General features: G+C 46.5%; 1 protein-coding gene across 1 annotated transcript in view; it reads left to right on the forward strand.

The window, feature by feature from the left end:
• The window catches only part of SETD1B (SET domain containing 1B, histone lysine methyltransferase), a 52,575-nt gene that overhangs the window by 20,836 nt on the left and 5,570 nt on the right, over window positions 1-26,169 (forward strand). Inside the window, exons 7-17 of the mRNA XM_065692193.1 lie at window positions 10,239-11,015; window positions 15,223-15,393; window positions 16,193-16,280; window positions 17,132-17,349; window positions 17,587-17,731; window positions 18,446-18,901; window positions 20,689-22,245; window positions 24,196-24,362; window positions 24,657-24,788; window positions 25,407-25,526; window positions 25,876-26,013. Of these exons, the coding sequence (XP_065548265.1) occupies window positions 10,239-11,015; window positions 15,223-15,393; window positions 16,193-16,280; window positions 17,132-17,349; window positions 17,587-17,731; window positions 18,446-18,901; window positions 20,689-22,245; window positions 24,196-24,362; window positions 24,657-24,788; window positions 25,407-25,526; window positions 25,876-26,013 (3,969 nt within the window). The remainder of the gene's footprint in view (window positions 1-10,238; window positions 11,016-15,222; window positions 15,394-16,192; window positions 16,281-17,131; window positions 17,350-17,586; window positions 17,732-18,445; window positions 18,902-20,688; window positions 22,246-24,195; window positions 24,363-24,656; window positions 24,789-25,406; window positions 25,527-25,875; window positions 26,014-26,169) is intronic.

Below are 26,169 nucleotides of genomic sequence, written 5' to 3' on the forward strand. Positions count from 1 at the left end.
CTGTGTTGCCACTGTGACTGCAGGCAAAAGATGATAATGAGATCCTAAAGACCTTATTAACAGCATGTCCTCTTTTATGTGCTTCCTTAGTTCTTAAATAATTGGTACTGGGATAGGAGAGAGCTGTTGGGAGGAGAGTAGTGCTGAGTCTGTGTGACCTCCCCGGCCAGCAGTGGGGGACTCATGAAGTCTCAGCAAAAGCCTTCAGGAAAGGGTCCCATGAAAATCAGGACTTCAGCCCTTTCCCCTTGCTTGTTCCACACTTTTTGGGGAAGTAAAGCCTGTATTTGTCTGGAAAGGGCTTTTCTGGGCTAACCTCCAGCTGTGGGTTTTCTTGCAGGTGCCAAAAACAGTTGAGCCTCTTTGCTCCCTGGTTGCGTGAATGGATCAGGACTAGATCCTAGATCTGCATCCTAGAAATTCAGGGCAAGGATAGCTCAAACTGTTGGAGAGTGGAGGGAGAAGCTGGGTTCATCATTTGCAATGCCTCTTGAGAAGGAAAGCAAGTGTCTGAACTGCTGCCTCAGGATATACTAATGGTACCTGGGTCTGAGAGCAGACGGCAGTGAGCAGATGAGCATTAAAAGATGATACTGATGAATCATCTGACAAAAGCGCCTTTTTTTTTTTTTTCCCCTTGTGCCCGTCGTCCTTCAAGACCTCAGCTCCTTTATTTCCACTCTCCCTTCTGAGGGAGGCTCAGTGTTGCTCAGGTTGCATTGTGGACATCCAGGTCTTGCAAATCAAACTGCTGTTGCTGCTAACACTGGAAATGCAGAGAACACTGAACAGAGCGCTGAAAATGCTACCATAACTGTCAGCCATGTGATTTCAGATACTCGAGGGTGTAGTAGTAGTATGTAAAAGGAGAAGAATATCAAACTGGCCTAGTTCTGCTGATTAGAACTTGTTTAAATACAGTATGGGTACAGCCTGTTCTTCAGTAGGCTGATATCAGCTGGGAGGCTAGACTATTTTCTAAGTTTATCTGCTTTCTTATCACCCTATTGGTAGCAAGATCTGAATTCATGGCTCCGTTTGACCTAAGGTTTAAGTATAAGGGTAAGCTCAGGGGATGGCACGTGAGCTCCTGCCTGGCGCTGAGCTATAAGGTGTCTGTGTACTCTACACAGACAGTTATTGCACCTTTATGTTTTACTTATAGGTGGACTCTGATCTAATGTTGCCAATTCCCTTTATCTCTGATTGTAAAATACCTTCTTTCTAGAAACGTGGGTGCATTTCTGCACACCAGCACAAAGAACAAAACAGAACAGAGTCATTAGGATATGAGTTCTCCATAATACAGTGTGATTTCTCCTAAATTCCTAGCTTTTCTTTGCATCTTTAGGGAGGGAGAAACTGCCTCAAGCTCTGCATCTTTTGTGTGTGGACAGACCTTAGAATAAAACCTACTGATAATAGCTGAGATGGCAGAACGTGACAGAGAAGCCCATTGCATGCTTGTTGCTGCCTTTCTCTTTTTTCAGAGAGACTGTTCAGTTCCTCTGTTGGATTTGGCTGGTTTGTTCCCAAGACTCTGCATCACTGAACCTGGTGTCTGAAAAGGGCTTTACCTGAGTAAAGCTGGTCTGGCTGTATGAAAGTCTTTGGGAGAAGCAGAGAACATTCCCTGACTAATTTATCTGTAGGGGGTATTTTCTTGCCACTCTACCATCCTTTTATGCATGACTTAGCTTCCCAGCCGACTAAAGTCTTTGAAGTTCGATTGCAAATAGCTCTTCAACTGTCCCTTCCCCCCATCTAATATAGGGAAACCAGAACAACCATTCCTGTGGAAAGATCCTGTCTTGTTACATGTCTCTCCAATGTTAACACCCTTCTCTCTTCCTCCTTCCTTTTCCCTACCTCCTCCTCCCCCCCCCCCCATAAAAAAAAAAACCTTTTTTTCTCCCTTAATGAGATCTACTTAAGACTTGAGGGAAAAGGCCATGGTTCCGTGCGATGATAAATCCAATTTTAGGGTGTTTCGTATGTAATGAAAACCACTGTGGCCACATGAGGCAGCCCCTGAATTGGCACACATTCATCCTGCCAGTTCAGATTTGTTCACATAATGCAGAAGGGGTGACTGTCCAGGCCAGCTTCACATCGGGGCACACACAGGCTGCCCAGGCAACCCTGAACTCAGGATGGGGGCCACTGAGTCCCCATCTCTTACTCTCACTGTACTTTATGATCTGCCCAGTTGTATGTTCACATTTATCTCTACTCAAACCTGTGCAGTTGGGGGGGTCTGGAAGTTTCCAGTCTCGGCACTGATGCACATGGACCCAGAAGATGTTATGTGAGCCTGCACTCTTCCTAGAGCTGTCCCTGCAGACACCAGAGGCTCTTGTGCACACAAGTACCCCAAGGGCAATGGCTGGCTTCTCCAAGTATCTCTTTTTCAGTGCTCTTGCCTGGAAGCTTGTAGTTCAGAGCCTCTTTTCTCTTTTGGAATGGAGAAAGATCTGAATGAAACCACCCCTTTTGTGGAAGGTAGTGCACTTGCTAACAAACAGAGCAAACCCCTCAGCGTGTTATTGCCCTCTTTGCTACTTCATCTCTTCGGGCTTTGTGCTGAGGTAAATCTGGCAGTTGTTTTCCCACTGGCTTGATTTAGGCTCTGAGGCTTGCTGTCCCAGGAAGCTCGTGCAGTGGGCTCTTGAAAATCATGTTGAAAATTGAAGTATGGTGTGTTTTTGCCAAGAGAATGGATTTGTGAAAGTACTAAGTACTGGCTGAGTCTTTTCTCCCTGTGATCACATTTCTCAGGTTGTCTTGTTTCTGGATCAGTGAAGATCTGGTTACCTTGGACCACTATCACACTGCATTTGCTTCCCATCTCTGTCCTCTTCGCTTTACTTAGTGGTTCTTCCCTGAGTTGCTTGCTTAAATAAAAGAAGTTTTTAACCTCATGCATACGAGGGCCTGCAGGAACTTAGCAGTCCAAATTTGCAGGAGCCTGGGATGCTGTCTTTAGTACTTCTGCCCATTGTGAAGGAGTCATTTTAGCTCATTTTGTCATCCTGATTCACTAGATTTTCTAATGATGGCTTGGACCATTGGGCAGCCTTCCAGCTCTCCTGCTGTCCTTAAAACACAGTGTTTCTAGTGCCAGGAAGCACTGCAAGTGAGTGAAGAGACCTTTTCCCTTTGTAAACTTCCCTCTCTCGAGAACCCATCCTGCTGTGCACTGAAAGCCCAGGTGAGCTCCTCTTCTAGATCCCAACTTGTGGCATCTCCCCATATGCAGGACCATCTAATTAGGCAGCATATTGTGAGACACAAGCACAGTGATGGGATTTCCTCACCCCTGTCCTGAGACTGATGGGGAGTTCTTCCTTTCTCCTCCTATGGTTTGAGGTATCGACTGAAAAGCTGGCATTAGAAGAAAAGAAGAAAGTGGCGTAAGTTAGGCTGGTGTTTGCAGTGCTGTATGTTTACAGTGAGCACTTGAATATTATTTGCACTTGTTCTACTTGTTGTGCAGCCCTGTAGGTGTGGAGAGAATTGTTTGTGCCAAAGAAGTGCTGCAAATAAGTACCAGACCAAAACACAAGCTGGGCTGACAGTGTATGTGTCAGGTAGGGTACTGTCATCTTACAGAGCTTGAAGTCTCTTTATCAAGCAGTGAGAGACACTTTAGCAGTTGATAATAAAGAAACCAAAACACCCAAGTAATTCCTCTCTTGTGAGAAATCCCTGCTCCATTGCAGCCTTTTTGGTGTCCCTTTTTGAGGGGCGCAGGGGTGAAGCTTTTGCCCTGTTATATCTGTGTTCTGCTCTGCTTTGTTTGCAACCTTTGCCTGCGAGTTAGATTTGCAAAGTGCTGTATAAATATAGAGCCATATTAAACAATCTTGCAGTCTTCTGTTCTTGAGATAGAAATACATGTTGCTGAAGATATTTATAATCACTGATCTGTAATATGTTAATCTTTCCATTTGCTTGTTACTGGCAGTGAGCTGCGCATTTTATTACAGTGCAGATACACCTGAAAGCTGTCTTTATCCCAGTTAAAAGCTGCTGTGATTGCAGCTGTGTGCTCTGACAGTGGCAGGATGATCCTCTTGCTGCCCAGAGGATTTGGAAAGGTGTGACTAACCTCGGGGGTGTTTGGGGAGGAGGCAATAAACAAACTTCAGCGTAGATCCAGGCAGCAGTGGTGGTGTTCTGGCCACCATGGGCACTGGTGATGACACAGTTACCTGAACAGGCTTGAGAGCTCACCTGGGAAGGTGCAGGCAGTGGTTTGTTCTGTGTGTGGTTTATCTGCTGCTGTAGCTAAACTGCTGGCAAACCACCTATGCTCTGCCCTCTCATACTCCACTTCTGCCACACCAGCAAAGTCCCACCCTTGTGTGTGTGTTCTTTCAGACGGAAAGCTATAATTATAGCAAAGTGAAAATATTTGTGTGTATTGTAAATATGGCGCTGAGTCTGCTTTGTTCACACCTGACACCGGGAGGTGTGGATGCTTAGCATGGTCCCTCTACCATGTCATCCTGACTGAGTGTTGCCCTCCCAGCAAGCAAAGAGGCAGTTTGGACACATGGCTCCTCTTTATATGCTTTGCCACGGAACCTGGAAGCTCTTCACCAGCTAAAAGCAGATTTAAAAATGAACAAAATAATAATCTGTGGAGCCCTTGCTGTAGATTTTGGGGGCAGCAAGAGGTGTTCGCTCTTAGTGAAGCGAATGGTGGGATTTTGTGGCCATAACTTGAACGGGTTTGTGGTTTTTTAAAGGAGTTTTTAGTTGAAATTGTGTGCCTGAGGAAGAATTGCAGGTGGCTGGTTAGCATCCTCAGGATCCCTGGCTGTTCTGCAAGGTGTAAGAAATGTGGTGGGTTTGAAACATCTCGTTCTGTTTAGTGTGCTCTGTAGAAGGGGTCTGCGAAGAGAGAGGTGTGTGTTAGAGAGCTTGGGCATCGTTCTGGGGCCATTTCCCTTGTCAAACACAGAGTATGGTGAGGAGAGGCAGCCAGAGCCAGGGAAGTTGAAGGGACCTCGAGTCTGTTCTCTCGACCCTCTGCAACATGGTGTGCAACTGTTGGGTCAGTTTCCTCTTCCCTTGCCTCTGAAGGCTTTTCTTTCCCTACCTCTTTGTAAGGATAAAAGGTGAAACTTGTTCACTTGTGAAATTTTTAGACCTGGGTGGGCTTAATCCAAAACCAAGTGATGGCTGTTTGACCAGGTTTTGTCTTACGGTCTCTTCTGATTTTAGTTCCGGCTTTATGGAAAAGCTGCTGCTTAACATTTTAAATGGCAAAGCTTTTCTGTGTTTAAATATGGAGTTTTTGAAGGTTTAGGGCTTAAAGAGTGAATTCTTTTGTTGTTTCCTTTCTGTGAGTGCAAGTTGCAGCAGGCTGAAAGGTTAGCTACTTCTTGCAAGCATGGGATGCTTCACTTCATTACAGCTAATGACCTTGCATTGTGCTGAATGCCATTGATCCTGCATGTCATTATTTTGATGCACCAGAGCTCAGCCAGGCTATGTCAGAGCAGTTGCTATGTTCAGTGATAGAAGTTCCCAACCTCAAATATAACTAACATGGTACCCAGCAGAATATTTAAGTGAAATGAGCTGTAAGGTGATGGTATTCAAAATGCATTCTGAAATTCTGAGTAAATTCTTTCTCAGATGGCCTTTTTAAAAGGAAATGAAAGCATGTGAAGTTCCTCTGCACGTAGGAAAGGTACTGAACGGCACCTACGATGAAGCTCCCAACTGCTGCCGCAGTGTCACTGCTCCTCTGGGAACAGCCTCTTCACATCTGGAAACTGCCAGTTCTGCATGCAAATATTAGGATGTAGTTTCTTTTTTCTGCAGGTATGAACATTTGCTTGCTAAATGCTGGGTATTGCTCTGAGATTAGACTGATACCCTGCATTCAGTGGCTCTCTACCCTGTCATTATTCAGGCTGATGCAGGAGTGAGATCTTGGGATGTTCCCTTCACTTAAGAGGATCTGCCTGTGCTAAAATGCACTGTACCAGTATTAAAGGCAGCATTTAGCATTTTGGGTGAACAATGAATGAGGCCATTTATAACCAGTTACACTGATGTGAATCTCTCCCAACAAATCTGCATCATTAAAACACCTTTGGAAAAATGTGTCATGCATATAATTAAATACCTGTTTTGCTAACTCCTGATTTAATTAATGCAAAGTAAAGATGGCAGCACAGATTAATTTAGTTGGAAATGGCTTTTCTCTCAGTGGGCTGAAGGGAGGTTTTCTGGAAGCATTGTACCAGGTGCCCTCAGAAGCAGGCGGGTGAACTCCAGGTCTGATTGACACAGGTTTTTTGATAGTGATGGCAATGGCATCCTCATAACAGTGCATATGCCTTACATCAGCTCACTTTTTTTGCCTTGCACAAGCAAAGAGGGAGGCCAGCTAGAAGACAGTTTCTTTGGGAGGACAGTGTAGCTACTTTTCAGTTTTACCCTGAGAGGTATTTGGTAGCAACCGCAGTAAATCCAGGTTCAGAAAGGTGGATGAAAAGAAATCCATATAACAGAAGATCTTTCAATGTCTCCCCATGGTTTTCCTTCTGTACCTTGATCCCTTTCACTCAGTTGGTGCCCATGTTTCCCCTTGCCTTAGATACGGCTTTCCTGTAACTGCTCATCCACTTTAAATATTCATTCCTCTTAACTTTGTTTAAAGACTCCCTTTTAGACCATCTTCTTTTAGTTTGACCTCTTTCCTAACCTTGGCTATTCTTTTCTCAACCCCCTTGCCTTTTTGATCTGTTTCTCCCTGCCGCTTCATCTCTTTCCCTTTCCATCTTGCTCAGGATAAAACTGGAGCACAGACTGTTCACTGTAAAAGTACAGGTGAGTTGTCAGCCCAATATTATAGGAAGCAGAGAATCTGTTGTTGCTTCCTGGAGATACATCTGAGCACCAAAAGAATTAAAATAATCTTTCATATGTGAATGATGCTCCTTATTGCTTTAGCAGTTCTTATTTCATCTTAAGTAAAAATAAGTCATAAATCACAGGCTGGTTTGGGTTGGAAGGGACCTTAAAGCTTATCCAGTTCCAACCCCCTGCCACGGGCAGGGACACCTTCCACTAGAGCAGGTTGCTCCAAGCCGTGTCCAGCCGGACCTTGAGCACTGCCAGGGATGGGCAGTATATATGCAACTATATATGCAAATACATGCAACTATAAATACATGTATGTAGGAAAAAGCATGCCGTGCACTACAGCATGGACACCAGCTTGTCCTGCCACCTCTCTCCCATTAAAGGATTGGCTTTTTCCAGCTGATTTTTCCTTCAAGAGGGAAAACCAACATCATCTGTCAGGCAAGATTCTTTGGTATTGAGACTGAGCAAAGGGCTGGTGTGGACGGGAGTGGGCTCCGGGTGATAGGCAGGAGCATACAGGTCTCCTGCATCAGCACTGTCTGAGATGGGCTGCTCTGGGCTGGTGGTGCTGCAGGAGGGGAGAATCCTGCAGGGAGAACTGAGGATTGGGAAGGATTTGTGGTTTGGAGCTCCCCATCATGCTGCCTAGTGTTGGTGCTCCAATGAGGCTTCATGGGGTGACTTTCTTCTGTACCCCATAAGATGAGGTGAATGTGAGTGTGAAGCTGATTTTGTCTGTCTTTGGTAGCCAGAATAGTTGTGGCTTCCTATCTAATGCTGACCTTTAGCATCATCCAGCTTGTGCAATTGGAACCAGTGCATTTAACAGTGCCTTTTGTGTTCACTGACTGAAAAACAGCGTCTGTTCCACAGGAAACTTGTTTACACCTGCCACAGTCCTCATCTTTGCTCTTCCTTTGCTCCTTTCACTGGAGCTGCAGCAGTTGAAACTGCTGGATGTCCGCTCATTCCCCAGCATCCTCGGCGTGGGACGTGACTGCAATAGAGCAGCTGAGGAGAGGATGCAGGGGGTGAGACCCGCTTAGAAACCTCAGCCAGATGTGTACAGCTCAAGGAGGAGATGATACAATTCAGCTTTGGAAAGAGTCAAGTGCAGTGGGTTATTATTTCTACTTCTCTTTTTTTAACTGTTCATTTGGGGGTTTACAGAACAGCTCTTGGAATACCTCCCTGCACGTACAAATGCAAATCCCCTCTCCGTTACTCTTAGCCCTTGCTGCAGGGTTTGCCAGGCTTGTCCTTTCAGCCCTTCTGCAGATGGTTAAACAGTGGTCTCCTGAGGGGTTGGACATTTTTAGACCCCTAAAACCACGGGTGGCTTTTTGGAGGTGACCCATGCAGTGCATGAGCCGGTGGGTTCATGCTGCAGCAGAAGAATGCGGGGAAGCCAGGGCGAGGGGAGGTGCTAGGACAGGAGGATTGGCAAAGCTGCTGTTGCAAGTGTTGTGCTCAGCCTGCTCTCTGGTGGTAGCTGCTGTAGCAGAGATGACCTTTGCTAAAACCCGAAGCATTTGGTTTGATTGGGATACTCAGCTTCGTACAGCTAGTTTAGAGTTGTCAACTCATCTGCTCTTGCTTTTGTTCCCTTATCCCATGCAAGATTACCAGTTACAAATAATATCACAGCAGCTTCAAAGCCAACAAAGCTTGCTCCTTCCCAGCAGCTCTCTCCAGTGCAGGTTCTCCAGTGTCTGATAAAGGCTGAGCTCTATCGCTTTTTTCTTTCAGACTGGGGAGACTAGTAGGAGAGCAGACAAAAGAGGCATCTGCTGGCATGAAACGTGGAAGAAATAAACAGCTTGGGGATCTTGAGTCAAATTTGGCTGGAAACAGCCAGCAGGATCCAAAACTCTTGCTCTAGGATTGAGATACAGAGAAGCACTTAAAGACCATTTGATTGTGATCTCTTCCTACTGCCTCAGCTGGGCTGGAGCCTGCAGCATGCAGGGCAGGCAGAAGAGCTCTGGTGGAGGTAGAGCATCACTGCTGTGCTCTGGTCTGTGCTGGCGAATGTGGGGATTCTCCTGCTTTAGATCAGCTGATGGCAACATCCAAACTGTCTGGCTTTGTTGTGCGAAGCTGTTGTGAGGAAGGAGGTGCTTGGTAAATCCTTCAAAGGAGGCAAGCCAGCCATACTTATAGAGAGCTTGGGGAAGACTGTTGTGATGAATTCTTCTCTTCAGTCCTGAAAACAGCTGAGGAGTGTTTGCTGTCACAAGAGTGATGGAACAAAAGGAAGAATGGGAGAAATAGTTTTGGAGGCGGTTGTTGGGACCCTGTCCTGCGTTTGCTGACATCCCACTACTAAAGGGTCAGTCCTGTTCGTGTTTCCTAGATAAACTGTCAGTGTGATGGATATGTCTTCCAGCAGTATTTGGTTGCTGTATTACTTATCTGGATTTGTTTTCACGATACGTGAGGGATGTGACAGTTATATGTGTGGTTTCGTTGTGCTGGAGACACCTTCAGGACTGAAGTGCCTGTAGGACATACCATACAGGTGTGACCATTTGCTGTTGAGGACAGGGCTTTTCTGTAGGACAAGACCTAATCAGGCAGCTTTGAGACTTCAGAACAAGCAGGCACCTTCTGTTGTAATCCATTTTCCACCCCTTTGATAGTGGAGGTAGGATGTTGTTCCAGCATTTTATATAACTCTGTTTCTTGTTGCTAGTAAAGTATTCATTTTGCCCCAAAACATGGTATATGTGTCTTTGAATCCCAGTAGTTATGACTGATGCTTAAAGGCAGTTTAAGGAGATGTAGGGTTCTTCTTTCCCCATGTGAATTGCTGTGGTCTAGTCAAGACAACTTGTAGCAACAACCACGTGGAAGTGTTGTCTTCCCACAATTAGAGGTTAAGAGCTGACAGCAAATGAGCCAGGAATTATAATTAAAAAAAACAGGGTAATTTGAGCTTGGTGAAATCCAGGGAATAAAAACTCCTGGTGGAATGCACCTTGTCAGTATTGAGTGCAAATAAGAGATAATGTGTCTTGCAGTGAAAGATGTTTGGATTGTGTGTATTTTGCTGAGCGTGGGAGCAATTCGTTCTATTCCATTGGAGCTCAGGGTTTTGTTGAGTTGGTATTGATGCTCTTTTGGAAAGCTTTTACCTCTCTGCTTTCTGAGGTCTGACATGGAAGAGAAAGGCTTCAATAGGCACCAGCTGCTCAGTGGGCCCTTTCTTTTCAGAGCATCGCTTGCTTTTCTCCATTCCCAATTAAAGTGTGTGTTAAACTTAGCTTTTGTTTGAAGCAGCCGGCGCTGTGGTATTCCATGTAAAAGGAATGTGTTCCTCACCTTTTCTCTCCTTTTTGCCGCAGGGTCAGCATTCTTCAGGGGAGGACATGGAAATCTCTGACGATGAGACCAACCCTGCACCCATCACCAGTGCAGAATGTGCCAAAACCATTGTGGTGAACTCCTCTGTCAGCAACACAGCCGTGATGGCCCCATCGATTCCTCCCATGCCACCACCAGGATTCCCTCCTCTTCCTCCTCCTCCTCCACCACCTCCACAGCCAGGCTTCCCGATGCCTCCGCCGCTGCCTCCACCACCTCCACCTACTCACCCTGCTGTCACTGTCCCCCCACCACCGCTCCCTGCCCCTCCTGGGGTCCCTCCACCTCATATCTTGCCTCCGCTTCCTCCGTTCCATCCTGGCATGTTCCCTGTCATGCAAGTGGATATGATAAGTGTCTTGGGTAACCAGTGGGGGGGCATGCCAATGTCCTTCCAGATGCAAACTCAGATGCTGAGCCGCATGATGCAGGCACAGAACACATACCAGTATCCGCCTTTCATGACGGGTCGGATGCAGTTTGTAAACCTTCCACCCTACCGCCCTTTCTCTATGGGAGCAGCTCTTGGTCGTGGTCAGCAGTGGCCACCACTGCCCAAGTTTGACCCTTCGGTTCCACCACCGGGTTATGAGCCGAAGAAGGAAGATCCCCACAAAGCCACTGTGGATGGAGTCCTCTTGGTCATAGTGAAGGAACTAAAGGCTATCATGAAAAGGGACCTGAACCGGAAGATGGTTGAAGTGGTAGCGTTTCGGGCATTTGATGACTGGTGGGACAAGAAGGAACGTCTGGCAAAGGTAGGCTTGCACACACTCTGCTGGATCCCAAGGGGTACTGTTCTTAGTACTTGTGGCACCCGCCTTGGGACAGTGTAACACTGTGGTATTAAACTTGGCATATTTCCATGGTGTCACTCCATGTATGCAGGCATTTCATGCTGCTTTGCCATCAGAACAAACACAAGTGGGAATTTTAGTCCTTTCCAGTCATAGATGGAAGTACACCATTGCAGAGTTATCTCTGAACATGTGGAGTCACAACTGCTCACCTAGGAGTGAGCTGCTGCTCTGTCTCACACCATCCCGCTGATTGAATGTGGTCCCAAGGAAGAAATGCGTAGTTCTTGGTGTCATCCCTCTGCTTTGGGGTGATCTTCTCCTCATCCCCTCCAGCTTTGGGGCCACTTTAGGGAAGCCCTTTATCTGCAAGGGACTAAGCACAGGGTCTTGGACACCATGTTCATCTTTGGTGGCATGCTACCCAAGCCGGCCTGCATGGCTGCTCAGTTCATCCTGGCTGGATGCCTCCAGAAGGGGGTTTGCAGGAAAAAATTACCTCCAGATCAGGAGGAAAATGTGCAAGGGCTTCTCACATCAAAGAGGAAACTGTACTTCAGCTCCAAAAACCCTAAAGGCAGATGCAACAGGAGTGTTGGAAACCACCAAGCTGCTGTTTCGTGTTCTTCACTCTGTGTGATGAGATCTGTGGGTATTTCCAGTTCTCTGCATCCCTCCCACCTCCCCAGTCCATGTATACAGCAGCAGTTAACTAAAAAGCTGAATACTGGCCAAATCTGTGAGGAGTTCCAGGGATTAGTTAAGAAAACAGTTCTGCCTGAGTTGTCTCATCCTTTCTCAGCCAATTTAAAGCGTACCTCAGCCAGCAAACAGCTCTGTGACCTAATACGTGATGAATTTGTCACTACCAAGAAACTAACACTATAGAAAGGTTCATGCAAACCTGAGAATTACTATTGCAGTGAATTCTTGTAAATAAAACCCCAACAAACCAAACCTGCAGATACATTTTCTGTTTCAGATGCCAGTTTTCAGAGCAGTATCTCCATCACCTGCCAGGAGCATGTTAACTCCAGCGCCTAGGAGAGCTCCTTGGCTTTCCATTACCATTCCATTGGTAGTGCTGCTGCTTAACAGCTGGTTTATGACAGTGTAATTTGTTCTGGCTTGGCGCTGGCTGGGGTGACGTGTGACAGGAAACCAGGTCCCTCTCCTCCTGACTCACGTTTGGAGCTTCTGTCTCCAACCAGCAAGTGTTTGCTGACCATTTTGCTGGAGGCCCCTTGATTTCCAGGGCAGTGAGGGGAAACAGATCCAGCAAACAGTTGCAAAAGCAGTAACTGAAGTACCCAAGAAGCTGTTCTAAGGCAGTTATCTGCAGTGGAGAAGCAGAAGCAAGCCTAGGCAAATCTGCAGCAGCTGCTTGGGCTCTTTATATACTGAGCTATGGTTGGATTTAGCATGTTCCTCCCTTCACCTGGAATCTGTAATCCACTTTGGGGCAGGAAGTTGACTGTACCACAGCAGCTTGCCACAGTCCTTGCCACAGGTAATGTTGGACATGAGTAGTCTAATTGGACATACAAAATTGCTGCATGGAAAACCACTTGTGCTTTCTGTCCAGGAACAGAAATGCCAGAGCTGTTGCTGCTTCAGGGCACTGCCTGGAGAGCCCTCTGCCAGGCCATGTGCTGCTGTCACATGCAGAAAAATGTCATGTATTTCGGAGCCTCCTTTCTGCTAGGGCTGGGCATCCCCTGACACTGCCGTGGGACAGGATTCCTTCTCAGTGGCAAGCTGACTCGTAAACTGAACCTGCCTTCCTATTGCTGGTGTCTTTATGCACGTGTGAGGATGAGCCACCTGGGCTCCTTGATGGCAGCGGTAGGTCAGTTCCCCATGTGTTTTGCCACCAAATTATTTTTCTAGAATAGACCAAGACCTCCAGGTACTTTGAGAGCTGAAATGACCCTCTAAAACAGGCCCTGCATCCCCATTTCTTCCTTCCTAACAGTTTTATTTGGAGCTCCTCATATTTTTCCTTACTGATTGATGATAGTGAAAGAAATCATGTTACTTTCAGAGGTTTGCAGTGTAAGTAAGACAACATATCTGCTTGTTCACATCTTATTTTGTTTTCTTTAGAAATAAATGAAGCACATTTATAGGGAGAGATGGTATCTTTTAATATCTCCTATCCTTGGACCATCTAGCTGCAGTAGTCCTGTTATGTCACAGGAGAGATCAAAGCTCGTCTTAGCACTTGAGCTCCGCTGTATGCCAGTTCCTACGCTAGGTCCCTGTAGGGACACAGTAGGTCTCCCTGACCTTCCCAAGCATGACAGCAGGAAGCCTTGTGGGTGTCTTTTTATCCCCTGACTGCCCAACAATGTTCAAGTTTAGTAGGACAGCAGATATTATCTACTCAGTGCTGCCGGCAGCCCTGAACCACGCAAGAAGGCAACACACTTGCCACCTCCCATGCCTCAGTTTCTCTCTTTTCTCCCTGTGTTTTGGCTTCTGTATTCCATCAAAGGAGTCAATTTGGGCAGCTGATTCACTGCTGGGAAGTATCGTGCCATAGGTAAAAGATGGGAAAGCTCAAGGATAAAGCTGGTGTCCTAGGTCAGGCAGGATGGAAAACATATGTGGAGAAAGCCGCTAAGGAGCGTTTTGCTGGTGAAGGCAGCATGTACCACAGACTGTCTGCCTGAGGAAAGCTCTTCCCTGTTCCCAAATCTAGTGATGGGTTTAAGTTTGAAAGCCTGGATAAGATGCATTAAGCAGAGTGCCAGGAATAACCTGCCGTCTCTGGCATGGAGTGTTACTGTTTGGATTCTTGATATTCCCACTAGTCTTGTCCCTTATTAGCAGGAGAGCTGAGCTCATGCTTTTTCTCTGGTGATTACAGCCAGCTTTGGCAGATGAGCTCTGTTAATGTCTGTTAAACTGACTTTTGGATGTTCTTATGCCACTGGCTGATGGGAGTGAACGTTCCCTCTGGTACCCTTTGCTCAAGAAGACCGTGGCATGCCACCAGGCATCATGCTCTCCCCACCTCATCAGCCTCTGCACAGCTGCAGAGGTTTGAATTCCTGCTCGTCCTTCACACCGCAGGTCAGGTGAAAACAGGTTTGATGCAGCTGAACAGAGATGATTTTCCTGTTTCTCAGGACTGGAGCCTTCTGACAATCTTTGTGGACTTGTGCTGTGGTTGCCAAGTGAACACAGTGATGGGTGTGATTTCTGACTTGCTATATTGTGTCTTGTGCTGAAAAGAAGAAAGGTCTTCCCAGCTAGAAGGTCTGAAGTTGCTTTCAGCTATGTGGGTTAGCAAGTGAAGGTAGATAATACAGTGTTAGGCTGACTTGCCTAAAGCTGGTTGAGTTATTTGCAAGAGGTATATGTATAGCTCTATTTCTCACATAGCTGTGACCAGACCAGATGGGCTCCTGCAGCATTTGGGAATACTGGTGTATCCCAGCTCCTAAGCTTCTCTTCAGAGTTTAGGATCTTTGTACAGTAGCTGCTTTTTGGTACATGGTAGTTCCTGCCTGGGGGAGGAATGTGTTCCCTTGGGCTGAGTTCTGGGTTCATGTTTGCACCTTTTCTTCCCCCTTCATCTCTCCTTTTAACGGCCTTTGCTTCCAGCATTGGATTCTGGCTGTTCAGAAAGTGGTCACCACACCAGATGCTTGAGAGACCTGAAATGAGTCACGGGGGCTAATGGGTCTGTTCATTTCCCTTGGCCTTTCTTGTGAAGGACTCTAGCCTATGTTAAGCTGCATGTGAAGTAAATGGAGATTGTGTCTTAAAACACTCAGAGGAGAAAGCAGGAGTGTCTGCTCCTTGCCATTGTGGTGGCTCCAAATGCAAGATCACTTAGTGTCCCATGCCAAGCCACTGTTCTGGGAACCCCAGCAATTTTGCCTTAATCAATTTTAGTACTTTGTGCAGAGCAAATAACTTCCTAAAATGCAAAGGGGAGGAGGCTTCTCAGAATGGAAAGGTGTTGTTATCGAGAAGAGCTCTTACACCTTCTCCCTTTCAAGTGTGTGTGGCCATATAGTGCATGTTCAGCTGCCCTTGCCTTCAGAGAAACTGATGGCAGGGCAAGGCAGAGGCATTTCACAAACCTCAACTTAGTTTCCAGAGTTTGTGTGCTTCCCAGGGCATTTTCTACTTGAGTGTGCTTTCTCTGTTGCAGGCATCTCTCACTCCGGTGAAGTCTGGAGGAGAACTGGAGGAAAAACCAAAGCCGAAGGATCGAATCGCATCTTGTCTTTTGGAGAACTGGAACAAAGGAGAAGGCCTGGGATATGAGGGAATTGGCTTGGGCATTGGGCTACGAGGGGCCATCCGGCTGCCATCCTTCAAGGTAAAAGCAAAGATGTGTCTTCATTATGATAGTATTCCTTTCCAGCCTTATCTTTGCATCTACCACTTGTGTGCATTGTCTGTAAAGGATCTCCCTGCTCCCCAAGGTAAATGAGGCATTTGGCTGTGTTTAGGATACAGCATTTCAGCATGATTTTAAAGTATGCTTGTGCTTATGGTGCTTTACACAGGTACCGATTTGCTTAGAATGTTTTGCAGTTTGGCAGCTGAATCTCACCTGAAGTTCACTAAAAGGTATTCTCTGCCCATGTGAGTTCACAGAATCAGACCTGCAAGCACAGGGTCGCAGAGCATTTGCATAAACAATGAAAAGCATCTTAAACAAAGTGTGGGTTAGGAGAGGGTAGCGGCCTTCCCTGGAGTTAGGCTTTGGAGTGCACAGAAAGTGCAAGCGAAGGTTTGGGCTGAGGGATTCTGCAACCTTTATTTAGAATAAAACTTGCTTTGAGCTTCTTTAAGATGCCATAGGCTTAGGTTCTCTTTCTGTTCTGCTACATCTCAGACAAATGGATTTGTCTTTTCTCTGTCATCTTCAAAGTGTGTGGTGATGACATGCACCGTGCTGGTACCCAGAGTGTTTTGATGCAAATTGAGGGGGTAGAATTTCATTCACAGTGAAATTCTGTTTGGAAGCAAATAAAGGGATCAAGAGCTACAGAAGTGTCCCTTGGTTTCTGGTGTAAGTCACCATTGCAAAGTAAAGCAGTAGCAATTTGCTTAAGAAGTTGATTTCTGCTGTTCCTAAACTTTTAGAAATGCTAATTGCGTCTTTTGTTCAGGTGAAAAGAAAGGAGCCACCTGAAGCTGCCTCAGCAGGAGATCAGAAGAGAATCCGGCCTTCTACTTCTGTGGATGATGAAGATGAAGGTTTGCAAAGCACATTTGTTTAAAACACGAGCAGATGCAAACCACATGCAAGCTGAATGCTTTTAAACTTCACAGCAGTGTGCTCAGTTGCAGTTAGACACAGAGTCAAGGATCTGAGCCAAACCCCTGCTTCTCACAAACCTCTCATCAGCTGGGTGCTGTCTCCTCTGGATTCAGTTATCTTAAATGCGCTGGCAGGAAATTTAAGCCCTGCATTGTATGAGTAACTCATAACCTAGTTTAGTTCTGGTGATGCAGAACTGGTCACCCAGTAGAGGGAGCTCAGGTGAGTTCATGGAGAAAGCACATGAGACGGTTTGCCCTGTGTTTGTGAATCTAGGAACAAATCAAAGTTATTTGCCAGAAAAATCTATGTGAAAGTATTTTAACTTTTTTTGCAGGTTAGAGATAAAACAAAGCTTTTGAATACCATTTGTTTTGCATTAAAAAGTAGATTCAAGTTACTTGTGCCATAAAGTTAATTCAGACTAACAACTGGTTTTGAAGCCAAAGTACAGAAATGGGGTTTTGTAAAGCACTTAATACAAAAAGGCAGTAAGTTTGGCTTACTTGTCTGACCTCAGTCATGCCATGTCTCTTCGCTGCTCTGCCTGTAGCTTGTCAGCTTTGGCCACCTGCGTTTTGCCATCCTTGGCATGTCAACACCCTGGACCCAGTCTTGCCCTCATGCTGAAATCAGTAAGCCTCTGTACACCTGAGGACTCACACACCACATGGGAACATTGCTCCTAGCTTTAATCTTCCAGATAACAGATTTCCGTTATGTAGTCAATGCTTTTCCTACCTTACAAGGTATTTGATGGCAATTTCTTCTTGGTTTTGCTCATCAGAGTCGGAGAGGGACAGGGATGCTTCTGATACAACATCTGACTTGTCAAAGAAGGATGCAGAAGCAGTGGGGCTGAGGCGGCGACCAGCAAGGCCACTGGAGCTTGACAGTGAGGGAGAAGAGGGAGATGAGACGTCAGAGAAAGAGGAAGAGTCCTCTTCAGAGAAGGAAGAGGAGCAGGAAGAAGAGGGAAGCTTGGTGAAAGCAGCACCTGGCAAGGTGTGTTCATTTGTGATTGCAGTTCTGAATGCTGTCCGTTATTAAAAGGGGGTTGGTAGTTCCAGATGCCAAAGTTACCTTCTTACCCTCTAGAGTGTGTGCTGAGAGAACTTCAGTGAGGTTATTCACTCTTCAGATTCTCTAATCGGCATCCATGAGAGTCACTGGTGGTTATTACAGTGACAGCCAGGTCTCATTCAGACACTGTTCATTTTTTGGCAATGCTTTCTTGCAAAGGAGGAAGAGGAGGATGACGAGGAGGATGAAGACGATGATGAGGATGAAGATGATGATGGAGATGATGATGAGGATGAAGATGAGGAGGAGGAGGAGACAGGCATAGACACAAGTGACAAGGAGGAGGAGCAGGACTCCGAGGAGGGTAAGTGGTTCCAGGGAAAGCAGCAGGCATAGCCTTTGGGTCATGTGTGGTTTCCCTTTGCACTTGTGAGCTGATTGGTTTTATTTGTGCACCTTTCACTGAAGGGTGATTCTCCACGAGATAATGTATACAGGTCCTTTTAGTTGCTGCTTGTGAGGCTTCCATGATCCCTCTGTCTGTGGGTCTCTTTGCAATAGCTCTCCACCCTCAGCCTAGCTTGGCAGAGGGGCAGAGACCCTAGAGCCAGCCAAGTTTGTGCTTTATGAACCATGTGTGGCTGGGAGGAAAAGGGACCAGACTTCAAACAGGGTAATTTAGCTGCTAATAACTTTCTGTCCTCTTTAAGTTCTGCTCTGGGAGATGATAGGTTCCACATTTTAAAGCTGTGTGTGAAGGCAGCAAAAAATCTTAGTACAACTCCAGTAAAGATGCAACCCACCAAGAGATGCATATGAACAAGGTGCCAGGCAGCACTGACTTTACAGCTGGTGGAACTGCCTGTTGTATAGTGATTGTTGTGAGCATCCAGATACACAGTTTGTAAGTCTCTGCAAAACTAAATAAATCGGGAAGTGAGTCCTTCAAGCCCACACGCTGTTACTGATGCTGTTTCCACACTGTTACAGTGTGGAAGTGATATTTGCTCCTGTAGTAGACCCTGATTGTTTAATGAAGTCAGAAAGCAGAACTAATGGTGATTTGTTCTTTTTGTAGATGTAGCAAGTCCCTCATCTTCCAAGGCTGAAGTTGAATCATCCGATGAAAGCGAGGACTCCTCTGAATTTGAGTCAAGTTCAGACTCAGATGATGAAGATGAGGATGATGAAGATGAAGAGGAGGAGGAAGAGGAAGAAGAGGTGGCTGAAGATCAAGACAGAGAAGCCATGGTTGCTGAGACAGAGCATGAACCTGCTAGTCATGAGCTTCCTGATGATGAGAGGGAGACTATTTTGGAGCTGTATCCTGTGGATGACTACATGGATGCAACAGGCTTGGGACTCGCAGAGCCAGCTTTGGCAGTGAAAGATGAAGGCATGGAAGAAGTCAAAGCTGGGGAAGGTGAATGTGGTGAAGTCCCAGAGGCATCTATTGCTGCTGAAACACTGAAACACTTGGTTATGGAAAGAGACCAGGAGACAAAACTTGCTCTGTCTCCCATCTGTAGGCCAGGTATGTCTTTTCATGTAGTTCAGTGTTTGTTGTATGCATTTCCAAGTACAGTATTCTCACAGCATCCAATATGTATGGGTTTGTATTTCCCTTCTCTTTCTTCCTCCAGTCTTAGCTCTAGGCTAGGGGTTATCTCTACAGGGAAAGAGGTCTGTGCAGAACTTTCCTTCCTAGTAAGGAGCGTTACACGAGTCATCAGCTACTAAAAATACTGTGGTTATTGTATCCAGAATCTTACCCTAAGCCAGTTTAGTTACTGTCCTACAGGAACTGAACAGTTGTCATCATTTGACGGTGACTGATTGGATGTTGTGGTGGCTGAAGCTCAAGATAGAAAAGCCATGGCTGCTAAAACAGAGCAGGAATCTGTGCTTAATGAGCCACTACTGGCTCTTTTTGTGTTTAATACTGAAGCAGGGTGTGACTGGAAAGCTATATGGGGCAGGTGAGTGGGGTCTCACTGTTGTATCTGGTTCCTAATACTACTATTTGTGTTTGGTTTTTTTTTTACTTAGTCCTTTCAAGTGATACTCCCTGATTTCATGGGAGAAGGAAGTTGTCTTCATTCCTTACAGGGTTGTAGTTAACCTACAGAAATTAGAACAGGAGTGAGATGCATAAAGTTTGTCAAATTCTGCAGCTATAGGGGAATTAAAAGTGAGAAATTGGAGCCAACAGGGAGAGCACATGGAGTGTGGCCTTCAGTGTGAGCCTTGGCAGGACTGGTGGCTGAGGACTGCTGGGGCAGTATTTTGCCTCTTGGAGAGCTGGAAATCCAGTCCCTGCACAGGCTGTCACTCGTTGGCTGCCCTAAAATCTGAAAGCCATGAAGAGGCAAAACGTTGAACTGGGCAGGGCAGAGAACCTTCTTGCACAGATCCTTTCTGGAACAGATCAGTGTGTAGAAAGGACATATAGTTGGGGAGACCTGCATTTGGCCACCAGCTCTTGTGGAATGAGCTTTACAGGGACACTGTGAGAACAAGCTCTAACTACAGCATTCTTCTGGTACAGCCCAGCCTGATTGTACAGGAGTTACAGGGACTGGACCCTTCCCTGGTTTGTTCAGCACAAATGGGGAACACTTCTCTTCCAACTATCCAGGCATTTTCACCTCCTTTTGCTCTCCCACTTGAAAGTGTTATTTTGAGCTGCCTAACAAGATTCACTGTTGATTCCTTTTGGACCTGGCCCTAAGTGGGTAAATAAACTCCAGACAAATGAGCCTGCTGCAGAGAGAGCAGCATATAAATTGCCTCATTGATACCATCTGAGTGTCTCCTCATTCATTACAAGGGCTTCCCATTCCCTTCATGTGTTGTTCAAGAGTGTTATGCTCCTCCCTTCACTGCTCCCTCCTTGGAGAGCTCAGGGTTCTTCATGGCCTTGCAATTAGTTTTCCTTCCCACATTAGACAAGCTGATAGCTTGGGGCTCTGACAGCTCTTCTCCAAAGTCCTCACCCCACAATCCACTAAATCTTTTTATGTCTGTACAAAAGGTGGGCAGGGGTTTTGAAAGCAGAAAACCTTCGTTCTGACCTGTGTTGTAGTTAATCCTCAAATTAATAGTGTGGGTTTTTTATGGTCCGTTAGGAATGTCTGTGGTAGTGTCTAATTACTCCACACTCTGTGCCTCCAAAAGGTAAAGCAATGGGAGTTTTTAAAGCCTCCCAGTGGAATTGAGCTGTTCTGTAATTGTGGCATCTTAAACATGCCTTTATTGGCAAGTGGCGAGAAACTGAATAGAAGCAAAGCTCCTAATTCTCTTTTCTTTTCCCCCTTTTAGAGGAAGAGTCCGAACCTGCTACCATGCTGGAGCCAGAGGTACAGGAAGGTCCAAAGCCTGACTCTCAAGATGAGGAGGCGGTGCTCTGTCTCTCAGCTCCAGTGGGAGTCTTTGGAGAACCTCTGCCGAATAAAAGCAGCTTCTTTAGCAAGTCTGAGGACAGCAGCTTAGAAGCTCATGTTAAAACAAAACTGCCCTCTGCAATGGAGGAAGACGACCGGCTGCCTCGCACACCTGGACTGGAGGTGATGATCCATTCAGAGACTGATGCTCTTTTGCTTCCAGCCCACAAAGTGCCATCCTCCATGCTTCCCTTACCATCCACTCCTGGTAAGGAAGAACCTTTAGTCCCTCCAGAAAAGTTCCCTGAACACTTAATGGTGACCAAAACGTCCATGGAAGAGGAGATTCCAAGGACTCCTGGGCGGGACATTTTGGTCAAGTCTTCACACCCCTTTGCGAAGTCGCAGAGCACGGACACTGTTCCAGCCACGCCAGGAAGCGATGCTCCCCTTACAGGAAGCAGTTTGACCCTCAGTTCCCCTCAAGTCCCAGGGAGCCCCTTTTCCTACCCATCCCAATCCCCTGGCATCAACAGTGGCATTCCTCGTACTCCTGGGAGAGATTTCAGTTTCACGCCTACTTTCCCAGAGGCTGGTGCTACCATTTCATGCCTTCTGTCTGGCAAGAAACAGTCAGAGGATGACGTAGATGAGAAACCCTTTAAAGAGCCTCTTGGTGCTTCCCTTACGATCAGCATGAACAGTGTTCCTTCACCTATCCCCTTCGCCAGCCCCCCACAAGCAGATTTCCACATGGACATGGGTTTGCCACCTGATGAGCCAATACCTGTAGCAGTCCTGCCATGCATGCATGGAGATGGAAGAATGCCCATTGAGGAATGCAAGGCAGAAGTAAAGTCTGTTTTGCTCTCATCAGAAGTACCCCCTGGTGCTTCTGTTCTTCCTCCCCCACCACCTCCTTCTGTCCTTCCCAAAAGGAGGCCAGGCCGACCAAAACGGTCACCACCTTCTGTCCTCTCATTGGATATGTACTCGGGCAAAACCATAGAACCTCCTCCTATGCCAGTGGCCTTGGTGGAAAGTGCTGTGGGCAAAGAGCTGCTGAGTGGACATCCTGATGCTTTCTATGGACTAAAAGACCCTGAAGCCGTCACCCTGGACTTCAGGAATGACGGTTTCCATGAGAAAATTGCAGCTGAGACAGTTGCAGAGAAACTGCCATTTAAGGAACTGGAGAACCAGTGGAATGAAGACTTCAAGGAGGAAGAAGCTCATGCAAAACCTAAAAGACAGTGGCGAAGGCAGAAGAAGTCACCTGAGCACCTCCCAGCGATTCCTTCCCCCGAGTATTCCCCACCCCGGCCTCAGTTCAGGCCACGCTCCGAGTTTGAGGAGATGACCATTTTGTATGATATTTGGAATGGAGGCATAGATGAGGAAGATATCAAATTCATGTGTATCACATATGACCGCTTGTTACAGCAGGACAATGGTATGGACTGGCTCAATGACACCCTGTGGGTATTCCATCCTTATATCCTTTCTCGCTGGTGCTCTGCATTACACAGCACATGTAACATGCACTAGAGGGTCACTGTGTAGGCCTTACAATGCAAAAAACTAAAGTCTGGTGGAAAAGAGCATTTGGTTACTCAAATAGGAATTGCTTGCATCAGCAGGGAATTTTAGATTGCTTTATTCCCTGAAGCTGCAATAGAGAAATACTGCAGAAATAGCTGTTCCTGCTGCATTTCAGTCTAGGACTGCAGGGAAAATCTGTATGCCCCTCTTCTGGGGAGGCTTCCTTGCTAGTTTGAGAAGCTTCTGTCTGCATTTAAACCAGACTTTCAGCTTGCCTGTGGAATTTCGAGTCTGCACATACAGGGCTTTAACCTGGGGCTAAAGCTTGCTGTAAAAATAATCTCACCATCTGTGCCCAAAATGATGAGCTGTGTACTAGCAGCCTTAACTCTTTGAGTTTGAAATACTAATAAGAGCACTGGTTTCTCAGCAACACATCAGGGACAGACACAGCCTTGGGCTAGGTGGGGAATGTACTGGGGCTGCTGCAGCAAGTATGTGGGGCCCTGGTTGATGCTAATGAGGCAGGATCTGGCCCCATCCCCTCCCTCTCTGCCCACCATCTGGTGATTAGCAGCATAGGCTGTAGCTTTGAATCTTTGGGAGCATTTTTGGGACACAAAAGCTATCTCAGTACAAGGTTCTGCACGTGTACAGCCGCCAGTAGAGATGTCCAGTGCCTAAAAGGCTGTTCCTATAATCTAGGAACCAGTAATATTTGTATAATCTAGGGACTAGTAATGTTTATGATCTAGGAATCCAGTAATGTTTTTAGGAAGGATATACAGGTTTATATGTTAAAGAAGACAAATGCACCACCTTGAGTGTTGCTGGAGATTGTGTGGAATTAAAATATCTCATCCCTTACCCCCTGCAAGGCACAGGACTTGATCTTAAAGGTCTTTTCCAGACCACTTGACTGTGATTCTATGAAAAGCCCAAACCACTCACAAGAGTCAGTGATGCTAGCACTAAAAAGCCTCTCAAAAGATTAAATTTATAATTTTCTGTCTTTGTACCAGTGCAATAGCTTTGGAACAGATTTATTGTTTAAAGGAAGTACTTCTAAAGGATGATGAAAAATGTCATCCCTGGTAATTCTCAGTCTGTGCCTGCCCCAGCTCCAATTTTCTGGTGTTCAGGGTATGTTACGAGTCACAGGGAGCATTTTTTGTGTAGAACTCAGTTGTCGTAGGGTTCATGGCTGTGTTTTGGGGTTAGCTGGCACTGTCCTTCCAGAAACCAAAGACCTGCCTGCTCAGTGCAGTGGCTCTTTGCCAGGCCAGCTGCAGGTTTCCTTGACTGATCAGGTCAGTGGGGTTTGAAACATCTGCTCAGGGGCTTACCCTTCCCAACAGGTCTGAAGGAGCTGACGTCCTAAGGCCGGTGAGGGCAGCATCTCTCTGCCTGCCCTTTGGGCTGAGGAGCATCTGGTCTTAGTCAGTGGGGGTGATTGCTGCTGTGAGATCAGTGAAGTGTCTTCAGGGCTTGGGGTGGCTGCAGGGAGTTTCTGGAGGTAGAACAAAAGCATGCCACTCAGAACAGAGAAGATGGTGCATCCAGATGGCTGGGCAGCTGCTGTCTGTACATAACGGGTGCTGTGGGGAAATCCTTTCTCAAACAGGTTTCTCTTGACAGCTGAACCTTTTTGAGTTTAAATTTTCATTATCTCTTTACTTTAGTTTCCCAAATCACGCAGTTAAGAAGGAAAGACCATTCTTGGTTAGCCTGTGGGCATGTGGGCTTCAGTGATGATTGTGACTTTTCAATAGGATTGGGGTTGTTTTGCAACCCTCCCAAAACCTTCCTAGTTTCCCAAGCTCCTGGCATTAGCTCCATACACCTGTACCAAGTTTTGCCTGATACCCACTGCTGGCTGTGTTTCTCCTTAACTTTTTCCCACCTACTAGCTTTTCTACCCCCAAGAAAAAGAAGCGGGATGATGGGATGCGGGAGCATGTCACGGGCTGTGCACGAAGTGAAGGCTATTACAAAATTGATAAGAAGGACAAACTCAAATACCTCAACAATAGCCGAGCTTTTGCAGAGGAGCCTCCAGCTGACACGCAGGTGAGAACATGCCCTGTGCTGACTGCCAAGGTGCAAATGGGATTTGGTTTTATACGGTGTCACTCACAGTGCATGCTTCCTGCCTTTTGGCAAGGAGGGGGGTGAAGCTGTTGCTATGCCTGTGTCAAGTCAGTCATCCAGGAGCTGCTGGGGAGGTGTTAGTGTTTGATGTGGGATGTTCTAGGAGGCCACACATTCTGCAGTGGTGTGTTGTAGCACAAAGGATTGCTCACAGGGAGGCTGCAGGGTGCTGGGTCCGTTGGAGCAGCTTTGATCACCAATTTGTCCTCTCAGGGTATGAGCATCCCTGCCCAACCTCATGCTTCTACCCGGGCTGGCTCCGAGAGACGGTCAGAGCAGCGCAGGCTCCTCTCCTCCTTCACTGGTAGCTGTGACAGTGACCTGCTCAAGTTCAACCAGCTCAAGGTAGGTCACCCATGGATTGCTGCTTTGGGCAGGGTCTGGTTTGGAGCAGGCTGAGGCCAGGGCAGGGGATCTCCTGTCAGGTTGGTTTCACCTCAGTGATGCCCATCTCAGCATTGGGCACTGCTCTGTGTGATGGAGGATTGACTGGTATCTGGCATTCCTGTATTTGATGTAATACAACTTGATACAACAACACAACTTAATATAATGTGCAACACAAATAATTTACCTAATGAAATAGGGACAGAGCAGTTACAGGGAAAATATGACACTTAGTACAGTATGCTTACTTATGAGAAGCAGAGATTATGGCTATAAATGAGTATATGGTGATTACAGAGCTTGAGCCATCAGGGTTATGCAGAACTGAGACTGATGGCCTCAAAGGGTTTGCTCTCCCCATAGTGTGGTCAGTGGTAAAAAAACCCTTAAGTAGTGCAACTTTGTGGGGCCTCCCATGACATCTATCCTGCCTTCTTGTCACCATGAGATAGAAGGAAACTAAAATCAGGTTGAAGTACCCCAGTGCTGCTTGTGCTGCAGATGCTGGATCTCGGGACAGCCTTTCCCTTTCTGTGCTGTGACTGATTCAGGGTTTGGGGCATTCTCTTCATGCAGTTCCGGAAGAAAAAGCTAAAATTCTGTAAGAGCCACATCCATGACTGGGGCCTTTTTGCTATGGAGCCCATTGCAGCTGATGAGATGGTGATTGAATACGTGGGTCAGAACATCAGGCAGGTAAGCTGGACTGTGGGTGAAACCCGAGCAAAAAGCAGCCCTGAGAGAAGTGCTTGAGTATGACAGCAGGGGTTGGAGTCACTGCTCTAAAGAGTTAGCTACATCACATAGGCAGGGGTTGGCATGTGGCTTGGAAGTACAAAGGTGGGATTTTCAGCAACCCATAAAAACTAAGCACTCAAATCCTGAGGAGCTAAACCCATCCTGAGCTTCTGATTTCAGTTAGGTTTGTGTTCTCTTGAGGCATTTGGGGTCATGTATCTGTTGAGTGACACAAGCACAGCGTTGTATAGGTCTCTGCTCATGGATCGCTTCTGCAACGTGTCCTGACCCATGGGGTTTTGTGTAGGTCATTGCTGACATGCGTGAAAAGCGATACGAGGATGAAGGCATCGGGAGCAGTTACATGTTCCGAGTGGATCATGACACCATCATCGATGCCACGAAGTGCGGAAACTTCGCCAGGTTCATTAATCACAGCTGCAATGTAAGTACCAGGGGTTTGCATAGAATTGTGCTCTGCCATCCTGAGAAACCCATCGAGTCCTTGCTGACTTTGATTGGGGCCATGTTCAGAAGTAGCAGGGGGTCACAGGGTTGTGATTAAATGTCAATGAGCTGCAGCAAATCAGAGTCTAAACCA

The sequence above is a fragment of the Lathamus discolor genome, chromosome 12 (assembly GCF_037157495.1).
Source record: "Lathamus discolor isolate bLatDis1 chromosome 12, bLatDis1.hap1, whole genome shotgun sequence".
Lineage (NCBI taxonomy): Eukaryota > Metazoa > Chordata > Aves > Psittaciformes > Psittacidae > Lathamus > Lathamus discolor.